Source organism: Lupinus angustifolius, unplaced genomic scaffold, assembly GCF_001865875.1.
Source record: "Lupinus angustifolius cultivar Tanjil unplaced genomic scaffold, LupAngTanjil_v1.0 Scaffold_174_37, whole genome shotgun sequence".
NCBI classification, from domain to species: Eukaryota; Viridiplantae; Streptophyta; class Magnoliopsida; order Fabales; family Fabaceae; genus Lupinus; species Lupinus angustifolius.
In genome coordinates, this window is record NW_017726524.1 from 1,782 (window position 1) to 22,880 (window position 21,099).

The 21,099-nt window shown below is 32.1% G+C and overlaps 2 protein-coding genes and 1 pseudogene across 2 annotated transcripts; 1 reads left to right on the top strand and 2 right to left on the bottom strand.

Moving 5' to 3' along the window:
* Positions 1 to 590: 590 nt before the first annotated feature.
* On the bottom strand, positions 591 to 4,151 carry LOC109340449 (annotated as a pseudogene).
* Positions 4,152 to 14,015: 9,864 nt separating this feature from the next.
* Positions 14,016 to 14,870, top strand: LOC109340450 (probable calcium-binding protein CML45). The gene has a single exon (XM_019578146.1). It carries the CDS (start codon positions 14,080 to 14,082, stop codon positions 14,638 to 14,640), a length of 561 nt encoding a protein of 186 aa, XP_019433691.1. The 5' UTR covers positions 14,016 to 14,079; the 3' UTR covers positions 14,641 to 14,870.
* A 3,660-nt stretch (positions 14,871 to 18,530) lies between these two features.
* Positions 18,531 to 20,788, bottom strand: LOC109340448 (transcription factor MYB108-like). The gene is made up of 3 exons (XM_019578145.1): positions 20,056 to 20,788; positions 19,362 to 19,898; positions 18,531 to 19,098 (listed from the first exon to the last, which is right to left on the bottom strand). Exons 1-3 carry the CDS (start codon positions 20,573 to 20,575, stop codon positions 18,782 to 18,784), a joined length of 1,374 nt encoding a protein of 457 aa, XP_019433690.1. The 5' UTR covers positions 20,576 to 20,788; the 3' UTR covers positions 18,531 to 18,781.
* Positions 20,789 to 21,099: the final 311 nt, after the last annotated feature.

The window sequence follows — 21,099 nt, forward strand, 5'->3', positions numbered from 1 at the left end:
AAAAATGAAAATATGAAATAAAAATAGAAAATATTTCTTGAAACCAAACACACTCTTATTATTTACTTTTTTTTTTTGTAGATTGTATTTTTAAGGTTTAGTTCTCAATTTTATTTTCTTTCAATAATTATTTATTAATCTTTATTATACTCTAAATTAATTCACTACAATTTTAGGATTGCCATTTTCATAAAATAATATTATAAAATAGGTACTAAGTTCTTTTGAATAAGGGAACAATTGAATATGAAGAGAAAATAATAATTTAATAACGAGGTTTGACCAATTTATGTCACCACCAAACTCGGTGCCAATAGTTTTACTCAGTACAGAAGTACTTAAAAAGTAACTTAGAACAATGAATAGTTAGAATTTTTCAAAATTAGTAATTTAATATTACTTTTATGCATGAACTAATTTCACTAATAATTAAAATTAAATGATAATTAAACAAAAAAAATAGTTCATAAATCATAATGTCTGCTCTACTTAAGGATGAGATAACGTTTAGGGACTATTTATGAATTTGTAGCAATTATTTATCCGACCCCTGCCTCTACCCTATGTTGGTTATATAATTTTTGGGTTTTCTATTTGCTAGTAACTCCAGTCAATAAAATATTCGTTTGATCAACAAAGATGCCATCAGAATCAGTTGCTATTGCTACACTTCTCTTTCTCACACTATCTCCATCACTTGCATTATCTACCTTGAATCCTTTATCATCTTCTAGGTGAATGGCTATTAATGGCAATTCAACTGAAGTAGTATTAGACTTTTGAGGCTTCTCTTCTTCTTCTTCGGTTTCAGAAGATGTCAAAGAACTTTCCAGGGAACTCAGAGTTCCTCTATCTTGTTTCCTCTCCCCATAGTTTAAACTGAACCCTCTTGTTTCTGTAAGTTCTAATATGATAGGAGAACTTAGGCATGCCTTGTTGATAATTGATACTAAGTTAGAAAGTTCCACTTTTGCAACTTCTACACCAACTGTGGAAGAATTGTATCCTATTAATGCTTCTTGTGCCTTCTTTAGCACTGATTTAAATACTTCCCTTGAGCTTCAATTCCAAGCTGCATATGCTTCTGCACCTGACATTGTGATCCAAATTGATTAGAATGTTGTTATGCACCAACATGGATTCAAATATCATAGTAATAAGTTATGCTACCTCAATTTGTTCATAAAGTTTACTTTGTACTTCCATCTGAAACCTTCTGATAAAAACAGCATTGGATTGGATCAGTGAAAGTTTTATTAGGAAATAGCTTTAACATATTTTCTCTAACTTTTAAGTATTACTCATTTGATTGATTTTGGGTTCCAATACTGATTTCCCTTCTATAATGACCATCACTGCTCTGGATTTCTATATGATCTGCACCAATAAGATCATATCAACTTTATGCCAAATGAGAAAAAATCGAGTGATATTATTTTTCCAGCTTCTGTTGGCTTTTCCCAAGTCTATATTTCTGCAACTAGAAACAAATATAAGAACAGACTCATGATTTTTAGCATTGAAACACCAGCACTTCTATAAGCTTTATGTATCCGTATCCGACATATACTTGATTATCAGTACTCTACGATATTTCATCGATACATACTTATAGAGTATCAAAATTATATTTTTTTAAATAAATAATTTATAAACCAGATATTTTCCAGATATTCTCCGATACTCTTAAAATGTATTCCCGATACCTCATTGACATCCAAAATACCATATAATAGCATTTTAGAAGAGAGAAAGGTAGAACATGATCAATTAAGTATAAGAGATAAACATGAATATGTAATTTACGATTATGATGTAAAAACAGTACCGTATCGGCCGGTTCAACCGGAAAACAGGTGAACTGGACCGCTAACTGGTACGGTACAGATGTTGAACTGGCCAAGTGTCAAAAACCGGTCAAAACTGGCCGATTCATACACATATTTGTTTTTTGAAAAAAAACTTAAAAACCCATTACAAGGTGACCCATCTTTCCAACCCTTCTTTAACACTTCAAGGCACATGCTTCCAAGGCATACTTAGATTACACCTTTTGGTTCCTAACATTTGTGTGTAATCTCAGTGATATTTGTGTAATCTTAGAGTACTGTCTGAAAATACGATTTGGTGGAAAAATATAATATCGATATGAGACAACTTTAACTCCTTGGTGTTAAATGTTAAAACTCCAAATTTATTTGTTTTGTAGAGTGAGTTATGAACTTTTGTCATTTATTTATATTTTGCGGTTGTTAAGTGATACTTTTAGATTGATATATGTTTTGTAATTTAGACTTTGGATTTGTTAAAGACTTAAAGTTGTTTGTTTATGCGAATTTTTGAGTAGATTATAAACATGGATTATAAATTTGAGTATCTACCTATTTGGAATTTTTTGTTATAAGTTTATATATAAAAATATAAGTAGGCATATCCGGTTTAACCGACATGTGGTTTAACTATGGAACTATCGGTTGAACCACTATATCAGTACCTGACCGGTTTGATAACCGGTATGGTTTTAGCAACTCTGAATTTACCAATTGGACACATAGGAAAAGAAATAAAACAAAACATGTGTATTGCATAGAGAAGGAATAGAAAATGCATATACATAATGTTGATAATCAATTGAACCGATTGATTATTTTATGACAATGTGAATTTCATTTTGTATTTAGTGATTCTATAAAATATATGTCTTATTCGGAAATTCATAAAAATAATTATATGTTCATTATGTTTTATGGATTTTATGTACATATTATATATACATATCCTAAACGTATCATATTAGGGATGGCAATGTGTCTAGTTAGGTCTGGGTAGTGCATTACCCGGACCCGCCACGTTTGCTTTATTTTTGGACTCATACTCGCCCCAGACTCATGCCGATACCCACTAGGTTTGCTATCCACGACTCCTTAGGTACCCAGCAGATCTGCGGGTACCCACAAATTAAAAACTATTAAAAATAAATTTCATTTACTTATGTAATTTGTATTTGTTTACTACAATCTTATATATTATTTAGGTAATCAGCATTATAACGTAAAATTGATTTAATAAGAATTGTTTATTAAATATAATAGTATATTACACATATAAATTAACAATATAACATCACATCACTGCTTAACAATGGAACATACTGTTTAACACCATATCAATTATATTTACGAATTAACAATATCACATTATGGATTACCAATATATTTAGGGATCCACATATTCCACATCTTAGGCTTAGCCATCAATTTTAGGGAAATTTGATGGTATAAATCTACTCACTAATTCAAATCATTGAATTTCCCTAGAATTGATGGTAAGATCCGGAGTAAGTTGTTTAAACTTACTCTTGGAGTAAGTGGATCTCTTCCCACGTGTATATATATATATATATATATGAAAGAATAGTGGGTCTGGGTACCTCATTACCCGGACCCAGACTCATCCAATAGCAGGTATTAAAATCTCGGGTTTCATTACCTACGAGTCCAAAAAACACGGACCCAGATCCGACCCGTTGCAAATATTTTTTGTGAGTGCCCACAGATTCAGGTATCCACAAATTCAGGTACCCATTGTGATTCCTATTTCATATTCTACATTTTCAAGAAAATGAGTATAGACTTATCAGATACTCATATATGTATCAGTATGTTTCATATATTTTTAGAATTAGCTAAAGGAAAAAAATAATGATGTTATAATCACAAAAGGGCCCGTAAATGACTCTTCAGGTGGTACAAACTTAGCCCTGGAATCCCCATCAACCTCATAAGGCTCTTTGGGGTAGCTTCTGACACATGCATAGAGTGATAAATACATTAGCCAAGATATAACCTAAAGTCTGATAATAATATCATAACACTAAGGTCAATAAGATTGTAATTATACTCATCACTTTCTGCACCTCCAAGTTGATTAATTGCCTCAATGAATCTTTTGTGAAGCTCAGGTGTCCATTTCAGCCTAGGCTTGGCATTAGTGGAAAGAACTAAATGCATGTTTTAGTTTGGCACATTTTGCAGATCCATTTGCTTTTTTTTGGAAGAGTTTCTCGTAATGGACTAAAACATAAATATAGTTTTGATCATTTTAACTATGTGGGAGCTATAATTAGTTCTCTTTATAAATTGGGAGTTGTTATGGTGTTGTGTCCTATGGTCTCACTTAATGAAAAGAAATGTGTTATTTCATATCTTGTCTTATATATTATTTTGAACCAATCATAATAAAACAAAAATAATAATAATAATGAATGTTTAACATTTTTAATTGACATAATTATTTTCATTATAAGGAGATATAGCATATGGGACATCTCACAATATATTTGTTACTCACTTCCTATAAGGAATGATGAGTGTAGTTATGTTGGGGGAATATGTGCCATGACCTGTGTGCCTCTTCCTCTATGACCCCATTTCAGACCTACTTTCCTTCTTTTCCTCTTCTACTCTTTCTTCTTTGACTTAAAAGGTGTGGGGAGAACCTCTGATGTAGCAAAAACATAGAAGGGAAAACATCTCAAATTTAAGTCTTTAAGGGAGGGAAAAGAGAGAAGAGAAGTATATGGTTTGTTTTTAGATAATAAATTATTTTCTTATGTAGGAGATTAGTTTATATCCTTAAATTCACTCATTATTTAAATGTGTCTTCTTTTTTTACCACTCATTGTTATTTTTTTAGTATAAGGAGATATTTTATTCTTTTGTTCTTATCATGTTGTTTTCCCACTTTCCTCTCCTCTAAGGTTGATTCCCCTTGCATTAATGGTAGGTCCACCATAATCAATATTGGGTGCAACTTTCTTAATGATTTGAGGTGAGAGGCTTTGAAGTAAAAAATTGTATAATAATGTGTTCATAACCAATGTTCTTAGTTATAAATTTGAGAAATGCATCGGAAATAAATTTGGTAGGTTTGAGTTGGTTGAAGTAAATGTTATTTTGGTACAGAAACTTGAACCAATCCAATATGATTTTTATAGGATTGGTTCTAATGAATCTATTGGGTTTAATAAATAAAATTGCACACAAAATTATAAAAGAAATCAATGTTGTTATTCATATTACTAATATTGTTTCAACATAAAAATAAATGACAATATGGCCGTAGAGTCTGCTAGATCTTTTGGATGATTAAAAAATCAAATGTTCCATACTTAAGAGTTACATTTGTTGGAGAAACAATCACACATCTCAAAATGAATTAATTTCTTATAAAAAAGGTGAAGAAATTCACTTAATTATACCAAAACCAAGAACAAGATGACATAATATCAATATAAAATTAGGAAAAGGAATCTTTTGGATGTTATGAGATGAATTGGTGAAAACTGGCACAGTACTTCGTGGCCGTGAAGCAAAGAGTACCATTGAGTGATGGTGAAGTAGAGAATAATGGATGGACTGAAGAAGATGGAAGAAGGCAAGAGGTGGAGGGGAAGTTAGAATGAAGAGTGAAAACTATCATGAAACTGAAGACATTCGTTTGACTAAAGAGTGGAGACCCTAACGGCTTGTTTGGGAGTGTGGTTTTGGAGAGGAAGGGAAGTTATGGTTTTGGAAAGTCTTCCCCTTGTTTGGGAGTTGGATCAAGGAGAATGGAAGGTTTTATAAGGTTTCTCAAACCCTCCAAAACCCTTCATGTGTCTATTTTTTAAGTTCCCTAATTTGGGATTTTTAGAGATAAAATGTCAAAATAGATAAATATGTTTAGTAATATTATATATTTACATATTATTGTCCAATTCTAATTGTTAAGGGACAATAAAAAAATATTCTTATATTATAATTAGTTTATCTCTTTCATTTCACTTTCATACTCCCAAATAAATGAGAGGATTTCCTTCTTTTTCACTTCCATTCCTCTCTCTTTCTAACTCTTTGATCTTTCTCCTTCCATTTCCCTCCTGACCCCAAACAAAGCCTAAGTCCCTAAGTGACATTTTCACTAGTTATAAAATTACATTTTTGAAGTTTTGTGTTTAGGTCTATGGTTGGTTTTTTTGGTACAGGTCTATGGTTGGTTTGCTCCTATATATCAAAGTCAAACCCAAGAATCAAATTAATCTAGATAGGTCTTAAAAAGAGAGAATGACAACCCATAAACCAAAATATTTGAATAAATATTGGCTGAGTTGATCTTAATTGATTGGATTTGAAAAACTCATTTACATCTCCTATTCTCAAGGTTCGTTAACAAGTTAATGATAGAAAAATCTTTATTACAAAGTAGAGCATATTTGACTAGAAAATCTATTTTATTTATTACCACCTACCTTAAAGGCATAAATTAGTATTTTAGCTAATAATAATTATGATAAATTATAAAAAGTGAAAACTAGATTAAATTAATCAAATCTTTCTATGGATTTTCCTTTCCTCTACACTTTTTTTTTCATGAGAAGACATGTGTAATGCAATTGGCTTGTAGAATAGGTACGAATGAATGAAATTCACATGTTTTAATATTTGTGTCTTAATCTAATTAAAATGTGTTAACTTGTTAAGAAAAAAGTCATAAAAATAAAAAATAATTTATTTTTTATTATTCGGTAGAATATGATTGGTTTGGAATATAGAGACATCGAATTTTTATTGTCATTAGATTTTTGGAGCATATCTCTCCATGTTCTCTAAAAAGAAAGCATCATAGAGGAAAGAGAACTAATTAGCCATATCAATATATAAAGGATTAAAGATATACCATTATCCAAACGACACTAATATAATTTAAAATAAACAGCATAATTTCTAGGATTATTATCTGAACTAAAGGAATATCAACCACCAAGTTTATTAAGGAACTGCATGAGACATGACCACTACAATTTTGTCATAACCAAGCTCTATCTCTATCAATGAGTAGGGTTATATATATATATTAAAAAAAAATCAATATAAAGTTTAAGTCTATCAAAGGGATTGAGCTACTTGCTTAATATGATAGTCTATCGTTGAAAAAAGGGAGCTTAATATGAAACTAATACTTCAGTCACAAGTTGACAAAAACTCACACAAAATATGTAGCTTTGCACATTTCTTTATAATAGAACAAAATATAAACTCATGCCAAAAAATCTCAAAAGAAATTATTCCAAAGTGGTGTTTGTTTTGACGCTGGAATCTATGTCCAACCGGAAGAGAACAAAATAAATTTTCAGAACAAAATGAAAGGGAAGGAGAAAAAGAAAAGGAATGGCTATAAGGTCAAATGGGCAACAACAAATCCTAAAAAGCCAATTCGATCAAGTAACTTTCAGATTTCTTGGGTTGCGGTCTTCAAAATCACTAAAATCAAAATCCATAGATTGGTCTTCAAACATCAGCACCAATAATTGCCAACTAATCTGCCTGGATTGTTGAACAATTTCCAATGATATATTAAACTAAAGAAAATCAGATAGCCAATTTATTCTAGTAAGTTTGTTTTTCTGGAATTTCAAAATTCAAAATTACTTTCCTCTCAACGAATAAGTATATGTCGCTTCATATTTCATGTTGGGATGTTTAAAATATGTTATTATATGAAGTCATACATTTCCTAGCATCAGAATAGATAATGTTATTATATGTGGGCTCATGGGTGTGATAGGGTTTGTAATCTTTATTCTCTAATAATATTTTTCTAGTTGTTCAGCGCTCCCGGGGACGTAAGCACAATTCGTCGAACACCGTTAACAAATTATTGTGTTTCTTCTCTTTTATTTATTCTATGCATTTTATTTGATTGCTTGTGGCCAACGTTGTGCAACGATCGTTTCCGCTACACTAATAATTGGTATCAGAGCCAATTGATATGGCTCTTAACCCAAACGTCAGATAATGGCTAAAGTGGGTTATTGAATATTGGCTAAAAGAAAAAGATGATGAAAAGACTTCTTGAGCTAAGCAAAAAAAAAGTGGTTAAAGATCATCTTGAAGAAATGGAGAATTTATGGCCAAGTAAAAAGAAATGGCTATGGTGAAACTAACATTAATGCTCTTTTCCCTTTGGCCACATAATCTTCAAGAGTTTTGGCTATAAATAGGAGTGTTCCATGCCATTGTAAGACACACCAAATACTTAGCTTAGTGTTATTCTCTCTTCTTGTTCTCTTGTTCTAATTGTGTGATAAATACTTAAGTGAGAGTGAAATCAGGTGTACTTGGGTTTTGGGAAGTGAGTGAAACACTAGTAGTTCTCTTTTAACATAGTGGAATAATCTTTGTTGCTCTTCAGTTGTGGACGTAGCAAATTGCCGAACCACATTAAATTCTCGGTGTCATTTTCTCCTATTATATTTTCTTCATGGGTCTTCCGCTCCAACATGGGTGTGATAGGGTTTGTAATCCTTATTCTCTAATTATATTTTGGCAGTCGCTCAGCGCTCCCGGAGACGTAGACACAATTAGTCGAACACCGTTAACAAATTATCTTGTTTCTTCTCTTCTATTTATTCTATGCACTTTATTTGATTGCTTGTGGCCAACGCTATGCAACTGTCGCTTCCACTGCACTAACAATTGGTATCAGAGCCAATTGGTATGACTCTTAACCTAGACATCAGATAATGGCTAAAGAGGGTGAAGGCGTGATTACTAGACAATGTGTGTCAAAGGTAATGGCAAAGATAGAGTAGATGAGTTGAAGTATAAGGAAACATGGTGGAACTATGGTGTGGGCGACATATGTTAATCTAGAACCCCATAAATTCATGTACTGGGTTAGGATCAAGGTGGAGATAGGGACTCATGTGTTGAGTTTGACCATGAGACAAATGTTGGCAATATCTCTCTAGATGTTGAGAGAAAGTTTTCATTTGAGATGGGAAGTGGAATATCCTAATGGCGTGTTTGAGACATCATAGTGAAGGATATTAATTATTAGCAGATCCACAAAATCACAGAGGCGTTAACTGACTTTGATGTATGGTGTAACATGAGCATTGACTTTTATGCAAGTTGTAGCACGAGTATTGGTAGAGATGTAGGGTGTGACATGGGCATTGGCTTGGATGTAAGGATGTGACACGTACATTAGTTAGCATTGACGCAAGGTGTGTGTTGTGTGTATACTCCTTATGGTGGAGTATGATAGTTCTTTTGAACTAGGATTGTTGGAGTAGACAATGGTGGTAGCAGATGAGGCTTTCCAAGGAAGCTCCAAGGTTCAGTTTGACTAAGCATTGAAGATGACGATTGTTGGTGAACTTTTGTGTAAATGTTCCAATATATCAAAAGACTTCCTAGCAATATGTGGCTAGACGACATGTTCTAGTTGATGGCGGTACGGGAAGCTGCACTACAAGTTTGGAGAGCTAGACTCTTGGTAACATCGTCAAGGATACTCATAAGGTCTATGCTATAGGGGAGCAGTTAAAGAGAATTAGACATTGAGCAAGGGGGAGTCATATATTCGCTAAGGTGTAGATTCTTGTGTAGATTTCTTAAATAACGAGATATTCGTCTATTTCAATAAGGTGGAGATTGTTGGGGATGTTTGAAATATGTTATTATATGAAGTCTTACATTGCCTAGCATTAGAATAGAGTAGAATATCAATGTTATATCTCAGGTTTTTCTTGTTGTAATGTGCACCAGACATAAGCACCTAATAGAAACACCTCATGGACATGTGGACCCATGTGTATGCAAGGGTTTGTAATCCTTATTCTCTAATAATATATTAGTAGTCGCTCAGCGCTCCCGGAGACGTAGGCACAATTGGCCGAACCCCGTTAACAAATTATTTTGTTTCTTCTCTTCTATTTATGCTATGCACTTTATTTGATTGCTTATGGTCAATGCTGCGCTACGATCGTTTTCGCTACACCAACATTTCATTCCCCACTTTCTTAGTAAACGGTTTCAAACAATGCTCACTTAACACTATTAGAAATATGAGTTTTATTTTTATTATTATATCATTATCATTCATGTTTAATTATTATTGATTAAGTAATACAAATCAATGCTGAATAATGTACTGACTGCATATAAATATTTATAGATATTATCCTCTAAAACTATTAATAATGTTCATGATTAAAAAAAAGAATAAATTATATTCGCATATCAGATGATAAATTATCTCTTATAACTACTAAAATCATGACATATATCCAGTGTTGTTAAAACCGTACCGGTTATCAAACCGATCTGGGTACTGGTTTAAACCGCGAAACCGATGGAACCAAACCAAACCAAACCGCAAAATGTGGTTCGGTTCGGTTTCGCGGTTCGGTTTGGTTATTTTTTTAAGGAACCGTTTATGTTCGGTTCAGTTTATGGTTTTAGAAATTTAGGAACCGTTAGAACCGAACCGCATATTAAAGAAATATATACTAGGGATTAAGAAATAATATTTTATTATTGTTTAAATTGTTCAACCAATTTTTTAGCTTAGATTATCAATTTTTGAGTGAATTGTAGTGTTACATATGTTACTAAATTGTTATTAAGTTAGTATTACATATGTTATTAGTTACTAAATTGTTTCCTAATGTCTTATGATTTGGAACATATTTTCAACTTTTGTGTTTTCCAATTTTTGTGATATTGAGTTTGAAACCAACATATATCATATATTGTTATACATGTATTGTTACATGTGTTACTAATTATGAAATGTAAGGTTATAAATGTAACTATTATATATTTTACTAATTGATATATATGTTACTAATCATGAAGTGTATTGTTATATATGATTCATAATTTTTTATAATAATAGTAGTAATATTTATCCTTTTATTATAAACAATATCTCTTGCAATACATTTTGAATTTTCAATTGATGAAATATTTTTTTTATAAAAAGTAAATGTAAAAACCGTGGAACCGAACCGAACCGAACCATTCAAGAGCGGTTCGGTTCGGTTCGGTTCATCTAGTTAAAGTTGCGGTTAATTGAGCGGAACCGAACCATATGTTTTTGATCGATTCGGTCACTAAAATGCACCAAAAACCGAACCGAACTTTTACACCCCTAGGTATAGTGGTACAATGGTTCAACCAGTGGTTCAGTAATTAAACCGCATGCCGGTTAAACCGGACATACCTACTTATATTTATATATTTATAACCCCTATAACAAAAAAAATTCCAAATAGGTAGCTCAAATTTATAATCAATATTTATAATGTACTCAAAATTTACATAAATAAACAACTTTAAGTCTTTAACAAATTCAAAATCTAAATTAAAAAACATATATTAATCCAAAATTATCACTTAATAACCACAAAATATAAATAAATGACATAACTTCACAACTCACTCTATAAAACAAATAAATTTAGAGTTTTAACATTTAACATCAAGGAGTCAAAGTTATCTTATATGAATATTATATTTTTCTACCAAATCCTATCTTCAGATAGTAATCCAAGATTACACAAATGTCACTGAGATTACACACGAATGTTAGGAACCAAAATGTGTAATCTAAGTATGCTTTGGAAGCATGTGCCTTGAAGTGTTGAAGAAGAGTTGGAAAGATGGGTCACCTTGTAATGAGTTTTTAAGTTTTTTTTTAAAAAAATATATATGTGTATAAACCAACCGGTTTAGTAAAATACCGGCTGGTTCACCGATTTTGACCGGTTTTGATACTTGGCCGGTTCAACACCTGTACCATACCGGTTAGGGGGCCGGTTCATCGGTTTTCCGGTTGAACCGGCCGGTACGATACGATTTTTATAACTATGCATATATCACATTTAATTATTTTAGTCTTTTTAAGATCTAGTAGGAACTTACACATTATTTTAATTTAAGGGTCTAATAGAAAAATATAACTAGCTCTTATTAATCTTACTAACAATATCTTTATGTGTAAGAATCTTAAAATATTGTGACTTCAGCATTTTTTGTTGTTGACAATCAATTTCAAAATATACTTTATCGCTAAAGCTTAATATACTTTATTTTATTAATGTCATTTATTTTTAACCTGCTATTTATAAAAGTTATTGTTGAATATTATTTTTGCACTGATTAATATTTACGAATTAGATTTTTATTTTCGAATATTATTTTTGCATTGGGTTAAGAATAACTTTAGTATCATAAAAAAATTGCTTCAATTATTACTATTTATTTGAAATAATTTTCTGATTTAAATAATAATGTTTATAATATGAAGATAATAATTACAATATATAAGTAAATAATACATTATGTTGAAAATAAAGTAACATTGAAATAACGAGATTTACATGTGGGAATAAAATGAGTGAAGTATATGATAATTTGAAAAATCAAATGTGAAATGTAGTCATAGGAGTAAAATCGATTTTAGTGTTGAGTTTAACTCACATGTGATTTTAGATGGAAATTGACAAAGGAAAAATCATAAGTTCTACAAGTTATGATCCTTTGTTAATTAAAATAGGTGTTGGTTTCGGTTGGTAAGTAATTAATTAGTACAGTATAAAGTTATAAGTTTAAATCATATTGTAAGTATTTTTATAAGCAGTCGATAAAGTTTTCTATAGAAAAATTAAAATAAATAGGTTTTTGGAACTGGGTTATTGATGCAGAAGTTGGTACTCTTAGATAATTTATACTTTTCTTCTGCTCTGAAAACAAACGCGTGCTTGGATAAAGGAGAAGAGGAGGAAGATAAATTTTATCAACTGCCATCTAATAATTTTAACTATGAATATCTTCCCACCTTCTTCGTATTAGGAATTAAAGCCCTGCATAATCTATTGACCTCGCACTAGAGTGGGCTTCTTTAATTTCTTTCATTTACATTGCATCACATGTCTCAAGTCAATTTTTTATCTATATATATATATCCACTAATTAATATGTAATCCATTAATGACTGTTATCATTTGTTTTAAATATTATTATCATTAATATCAAATCTCCTATTATTCTATATATTCCTCTTTATTAAAGTAATTATTTAATATATATTTTAAATTATATCACAAAATATGGATTATTGTCGGCACAAAAATTAGTATAACATCTGTATGCTGACACTATATAGATTTATAAATAGCTAATGAATCATCTACTATTCATTTGTATTATTTGTAATATCTATATACTGAAAATAAATAATGGATGATACAATAATAATATAAAAAACTGTTATATTTGCCCGTGTATACATATTTTTATCTTTTTTTATTACCACTAACTTAATAATATATCTCCTTTAAAAAAATAAATTAGAAAAACATTAAAAGTTGTAATAGTTTGTAACAAAGTATGCTTCTCTGTATTAGAAATTACTGCTATGATATTAGAAAGAACAAAGATTCCACGAGACAAAATATTAACGACCACCTTGACCTTGTAAAGTATATAGTATTTTCCAAAATGTAACGACAACACCTTTAATTTTGTAGACGGCCAAGATCATTACGACTTTATCCACTAACATTTCTTGGAAGATTCGACGATGATTTGCTTTCCGGCACCGCACCAAATTTTTGGAATCTTTCACAAAACACCTGATGTTGTCCTCTTTAATCTTCTTTTTTTTTTCCAACCAATCACGAAATCATCTTACACATATATATTACCATAAATTATTAAATGTAAGACCAATGTTCCTAACCAAATCAATATTAATTTAAAATCAAATTGATTTTTCTAAAATAATAGTGGAAATGTAATTAAAACTACCGATCCTATAGAATACACAAAAAATTGTATGTTGGCCGTTTTGTGAGTTAATCACAAGGTCATAGTCCATATGTCAATTGCATATTGATGTCTCTATTCTTAGTCTTCTCCCTTTATTTTGTTGACATCCTTCGTGACTTTCATAGAAACTGCTCATCGCACTTTCGTTGTGGGTTCCTATGTAAAACTTGATGCCTCATAAGTCATAATGCTTTGAATAAAATATGTTATTTCCCAAATGAAGCAGTTGTTTCTGGGAAATTTGGTAGGAGAAAGCAATGTTATTACCTACCTCTCCCAATGTTTTACGTAATGTGTTTGACGCTTAAGGTTACGAAGTTTCATTTGCATTGGTTATCCTATATATCCAAGAACTCTTGCAACAACAATAGCAACATTTTTATTTTTGAAGTCTAACTTCTAAGTGATATTGTTAACAATGGAGCAAATTCCTATCAACATAAACATTTCTTGGCTATCTTTGTGTCTTAGTAGAATTTTGCTATGGGATATTAGAACAAAGGGCTTCCTCTCATTTTTCTTATTTTGCTTCCACTCTTTGTGGAATTCTGTCTCCACAAATTGGAAAACTTGCACCAAATCTAGAAGTTACTCAAATCCTGAAACAATGGAGCAGAGTTTGAAATGCATTCAACATGGTGTAAGACTGTGTAAAGAAGAAGTGATTTTGATTATAGAAAATTTAGGAGTCAATGTTGAAGAAGATGGAGAAGGAATAGAAGAGTTTGGTGAACAAGAAATTGCTCTAGCTCTTGAGAAAGAGCCTACTTTTGCAGAGGTAGAGGAAGCTTTCAATGTGTTTGATGAGAATAAAGATGGGTTTATAGAGGCTAAAGAGTTGCAGAGGGTGTTAAGGCTTTTGGGTTTGGAGAAAGATTTGGTGCAGTGTCAGAGAATGATTAATGTTGTTGATCAAAATGGAGATGAACTTATTGACCATAATGAATTTGTTAAACTTATTGAACAGAGTTTTGGGTGAATCCTCTACAATCTTGTCCTCTAGGAATAAAGCCTTTCTTTCTCTTTGGTAAATATTAATCATGTTTGTTATTATATTTAAGAGTAATGTTGAAACTAGATGTTCACAAAACATTTTCCTTACCAACGGGTGTTGATTCAAGTGGTACATATGTGTTTTTCCTTAACCAAGGCCTGGGTTCGAGTGTTGTAGATAGAAAAAATATCTCCTGGGAGAGTTAACCCCACATACTTATAGATGTTCCCAACTCGAACAGGATTACCTCAAGTGCAAGGATAACTGTGAGAAATAAAGAAAAAAACGTTTTCCTTCATTCAAACTAGTATTCCTTAGGTTTAATTATTCAATCATGGCTAGGGGATACCCTTAATATAAAAACATGTTAGAAATATTTATATTCTTTAGTTATATTTTATTTCATGCTTGTACTAGTAATGATCCTATAACCTTAATGTTAGCCCACTTTTTTTGTTCAAATCATGAAAAGATGGATTGAATTGGCATTGACATCAACTATCAAGAATGGTTCTCCTGCTATCCTTTTTGTTCCTTATGGTGCCTACTTCACACCTCTTACCAAAATCTGGTTGGGATATCAACAACTAAGCCTTAATCCACTACATGATTTCAGCTACAAGAATTAGAAGATATCATAATGATTTGTCATAAGTTATGTTTATTAATAAAAAAAAGTGGGCAAAAACTAAAATCGAAATTGGTAAACAAGGATAAACATTGCGTGCATCACCGTCAAGCAACACACTTCCAAAATCCAATTTCAAAGGGTCTTCTATATTGCCTTTAATTTTTTGGGATGTGCTAGCAAATAAGTTGTCATTCCATTCTCGGATTACCTGGCCAAATCTCCAATAGTGGTCTTATAAGAATATTGTCACATTAACATTGATAATACACACATTAAGATTAGCAGCTTTCTTTACCTTCCTAAATGTTCTAGGCCTAGGTTTCAATGAGGAGCATGTAATAAAGAGGCAGCGGAAACTTTGTATTTGGATGTGAACAACATAGTGGATTAACTAAGAATTTAAATATAATATTACACTGCTCATATAATGTACATACTAGATTATAACATATCATTTCATGTTTTATCAATGGAAATGAGACAATTACATATATGGAATAAGATTAGGATGTACGTCAATATAATGTACTCTTCAATTTCTTTAGAGAAACTCAACAATATATTTGGTTGAGAGAATTCTTAAGGTTTGTTTGCGAGCTGACTTCACAATAAAATAAAAGGAAATAGAAGACAATTGAAGTGTATTTAGTAGGAACATGATTCCTCTCAAGTACTGGACTCTCCAGTACTGGGAATGTGAGAGGAGATAATTTTTTAAAATTATTAATGTATAAAAAAGTAAAAGTATGAACCATTAGATTTTTGTTATTGCTATGTGTTATAATCATACGTATGCAGTTATGCACTGCCCTCTCCGTTAATGGAGAGGAGCCGGACTCATTTAGTAGCTTCAAAGTTTTTAACTTCCTTTCATTACCCTTCAAAAACAAGTTTAAAGAAAGAGCCTTCATCATCGACTCTCACCGGTAGTTAATTAAGTGCGACCCTTTTCAAAGTAGGGAGTGTTAACACATGAAGTATTTTACGCCTCCAAATCAACATAGAAGATGTTAATGCATCCAAGTGTTTCTAGGGATCCATATCTTGGTTGGTGTTAAGTTGTCTACACAGGTTGGCCTTGACTTGGTTAGTGTGCACTTAGCTGCAAATTAATCCGCGTCCAAGGAATATGTAATTTGATTATAAACTACATTTAGAATTATGAAGGATTTCCAAATATCCTTGTTAAAGAGGTATTACATTAGTTAGATCTCCACTAGTGGCTAAAACACATAAAAATTATGAGCTTTAAAAAAGAGCTGATGCGAAAGGTTAAATCAAAACCACATCTAGTATTGAGCCCCCCATGTTGGGTGAAATTCAAAGACACGGGTTAATAGAAAAGGCCGAACTTGTGGCTTACTAACCCATGATATTGGATTGCGTGGCACCACCATGGGCCTTTTTGTTGCTATCACATTCCTCATGCCTACAACTATAAAACCTTGCCCCCACGAGAGTAAGTAATGATAATTTTGGCTGGAATTTTTTTGTATTATGAATAGTATCTCATTACTTTATTGTTAATGAATTAATCTCTTTGAGTACATAGTTATCTATTCTCAATAAGTATCACTCTCAGTAATTGAACTCTTGATATTATAGTCTTTTTAAGAATCCAGTAGGGTCTAACACCACTAAACCATGTTATGACTTTAAAGTTTATTATCATTGCACTACATATCATTTAATGGAGTGTAATATATATGCACTATGTGTAATAAATATTTATACATATCATTATATCATTCATTTATATTACTTATTAATTTTATTTTAAAAATCAATAATAATTAAAAATAAATAATAGTTAATATAATGACAATATAAAAAACTACTTCATTTAACTGTAACCCTAGCACCACTTGTTAGGCAATTTAGTTCAGCAATTCCATGTCACAATCACAGAGCCAGATCATTATTTGTTTTACCATAATATTCACCTAGAATGATATAAAACTAAGTTAATATTTTTATTATGGGTGGGACTCTACACTCAACCTTCTTCACCCTCACCATCAAACCACCTTATAACTCTTTTTTTTTTTTTTTGCTAGTGTGATTTGAACTCACAACCTCGTACACTCTATTTCTTTTTCTTATGACTCCACTAACAGTGAAGTTTATTCATACAATTGGACTTCAATGACAACAATAATTTTGTTTATTGAAATGCATATCTTTTACCCAATGTAACAAAAAAGTGCATATATTTCTTATATTAAGATATACGCATCAGATTTTACTGGATTTGATATGCACTATGATGGTCTCTGAAACAGAAACAGTTTGACATGAATGTGTCACTTCCCCAACCTCACAAGTTTTCTTGCCTCACAAATAAAACTATATGATGAAGACTTGTAGGATCCATTGTCCATAACAAGAATTCAGTGGAAAAAAAACAACCACACCACCCATGTGAGAGAAGGCCGTTGAAAAGTTCCACATCTTTCAATGCACAAAATGGTGTAGTCAGTTGCTGAATTTTTGCCCCTCAGTTATTGCATTGCAGGACCATCATGAGAAAAGGATGTTCTCAATAGTTCCCTTTCAACCCCTTCTTTTTTACCTTACCTATCCTCGTTTTACAACCCTTGCTTGAATTGAAACATGAAAGTATTTTTACAAGACCAAAAACAACCTTAAAAATAAGGACTTCAACAACTCTGGTTCTTTCCAAACCTTTGTATGCATGTTTGTCTCATATGTATTGTTTTTATGTTCTCATTAATAGAGATCTATTGTCTCAGGATGATCAAAAACCTTTGTTTTTATGTTCTCATTGATAAGGACTTCAACAACTCATGTTCTTTCCAAACCTAGATCCCCAAGATGATCAAAAGATCAATGTTTAAATTTCTGCAAACGACATTTGCTAAAAGAAACAACTAGTCACCCCAAAATGGATTAGTTACTTATCCAGACATAAGATACCCATGTAGTATCAACAAAGAGGTTGTTCCGTACCAATTATAATGAAGTAAATGGACGTCACATATTTTCATGGACCCTAGACAATATGATATAGGATCCAGGACAAGAGATCTATCTTATTTTCCTATTCAATCATTCTGAATTGTTTAAATTAGTACCTTCCATTTCTTAACGAATTAGCTATATATTATAAGTTACAAAGAATGTCTCGGACATGTTTAATATCCAAAGGAAACAAATGGATTAATATATATAATAAGGGAAAAAAGTAAGACTAAAAATTTGAAAAAGAATAAATGGTATATAGTAATGAAATTAGTTATATAATATTATGATTATTTATTATGAAGCTTATCAAGGGTCCCCATGTGAGAAAGAAAGGAAAATCACAAGAGAGAAAGGTGATCTAAACAGAAGTGACGCAAGAAACACAGTCACCAAACTTAAGCAACTATCCTTTCTGTTTACCTCGAATGGCTTCTCAGTAATGTTGGACCACACCTATATTGAGGAGTTTCCGGAAAATTTGCAGCTTTTATGTTTTGGTTCTAACTTTGATCATGTTGTTGTGGCTCCTACTCCAAGGAAATCAATAAATGGAGGTGTAGAAATTGCATCTGCAGGGGGGTCACTGCTCAGTACTGCTTCATTATCTCTATGTTCTGCCATGGCTGATAATGAAAGTTCACTGGCCAACATGACTGAGACTGTGGAATTTGATGAGAAACTGTAAAAATTGTTGTAATTTTGATGTTGTTGCATTGGCATTAGGTATGTGTTAAAATGAGGGTAGAAACCATGTGGTTGAAGTTGAGAAGGTGCTGCAACATTTGATTTGTTGTCCCAGTATGTAGTTTGGTTATTGCTTCTAGCACCTGAAAACCCCAACTAACATTAATTAATCAATAGCAGTGTCAATTTATACAAGTATGTGGTTTATCATGTTTGTTTCAGAAGAAAGGGTTGCATCAAACACTGTTATAGAGTTAAAATACATGAAAAGAAGATATTTTACTTGATTGAACAGTAAGAAAGTTATGAGTTAAGAAAAAGCACAGGAAGTTTGTGACAAGAAGCAGAAAAGTGAGCAAGGAACAAGAGTATTTTAAAGAGAAAAAGGCTGAAACTAAGGACACACCTGAGAAGAGTTCAAATGGAGTTTGTTGAGAATAAAAGCCAAAATGAGGAGGGACCTGTTTGCTGCTTGAGATTATTCCTTCTCTCCCACCAATCATGTTGTGTGAGCCATTCAAGCCATACTCAACCCCACCACTACCAGCTCCATGGAATGATGATGATGATGCATATGAGAAACTAGGCAAGTTATTTGGTAGATTGAGACAATATGGTGTTGGTGATGGTTCTGTCCCAGTGATTGTTGTGTCTTTTGATACAAAGCTTGGAGTATCTTCATCCATTCTTCTGTAAACAGACTGGTTCAGTCTCCTCCTCCTATAAGCACTGGATTGTTCTCTATACTTTCTAGCCATTATAACATGCCAGTGATTCTTCACAGCATTATCTGTTCTCCCAGGGAAAAGCCTTGCAATCATGGCCCATTTGTTACCATAAATCCTATGTGCTTGCATTAGCCTTTCTTCCTCTTCTTCAGTGAATGCTCTCCTATTGATCCTTGGGTCTAACTGGTTGAACCACCTCAACCTACAACTCTTGCCTTCATAATACAAAAATGTACCAAAAAATAAAAACATTAGGAAAGGAAGTTAAGAAAATTTCATATCATAACCAAAACATATATTAAAGGTACACCACCTAAAGAGTTAAAAGTTCTTTAACAAGAAGGGTTCCTTATGCACTAGTTTTTCACATACCTGATCTTCCTTCTAACTTCTCAGCTATGAGGTTCCAGTTCTGAGGACCATAAAGAGCCACAAGGTCCTTGAGCTTGGAATCTTCTGCAGGCCTCCAATGCCCTCTTGCACAAAGTTTGGACTGGCCAGTAGTATCAACCTCTTTTCCACTAAGATTCTCATTAGGGTTCTCTTCGTTAATGTTAGCATTTTGGTTAATTTTCTCACTGTTTTCTCCAACCCCATCACTGAAATCAGAACCTTTACCTTCCATAACAATATCACAGTTGTTGGGGTGCTCCACAAAGTTTCTAGCAATATTGCATTCCCTCATAAATGGAAAACCACAACTTGAACCCACATTGGAGGCACAACAATCTTGAGATGTAGAAACAGTAACACCATAGTTAGAATAAAGAGAGAGAGAACCCAAGTCTGCATAGACCATTCCCATTGAAGGAGAAAGAGAAGAATATGAGGATGAGTTTGTGTTTGTGTTTGTGTTTTCTTGTTGTGAAGATAATATAAGAGTTGCTTGCATTTTTGTTGATGTATTATATCTCTGACAAGTGGTGGAGATGGGTAAGCTAGGAACTGTTACAAAGTCATAATCACAGGAAGAGAATATTTCTATATGATGCAAGAGACTAACATGAGAGCAAAGATTGAAAGGACACAGACAGTGAAGGGGAAGAAGAAAAAAGTGAGTTTTTGCAGCTTGGAAGCAAGAACTCAAAACAGCAAAAGTGCTTTCAAGCTTAAAAGCCTTTTACGGATATATATCTACCCGGTATGTCTTATCTATGTATTTATTTCTTATTTCACAAAAAAAACATCGGTGGAATAGTGTAAGACTCCAAATAAAAATCATAAAAAAATAAGGGTATGATTACGGTTGAAATAAATACTTATTGAAATGATTCACAAATTTAATTAGTTATTTAGCTAAAAAAAGTAGGGAGAAAAAAAAATTCTTACTTCAAAATTATATCTTGATGCTCATTTACAGTCCCCTTTCTTACTGAGTATTATATTTAATATTCAGTGAATTAAGGTTACTGAGTA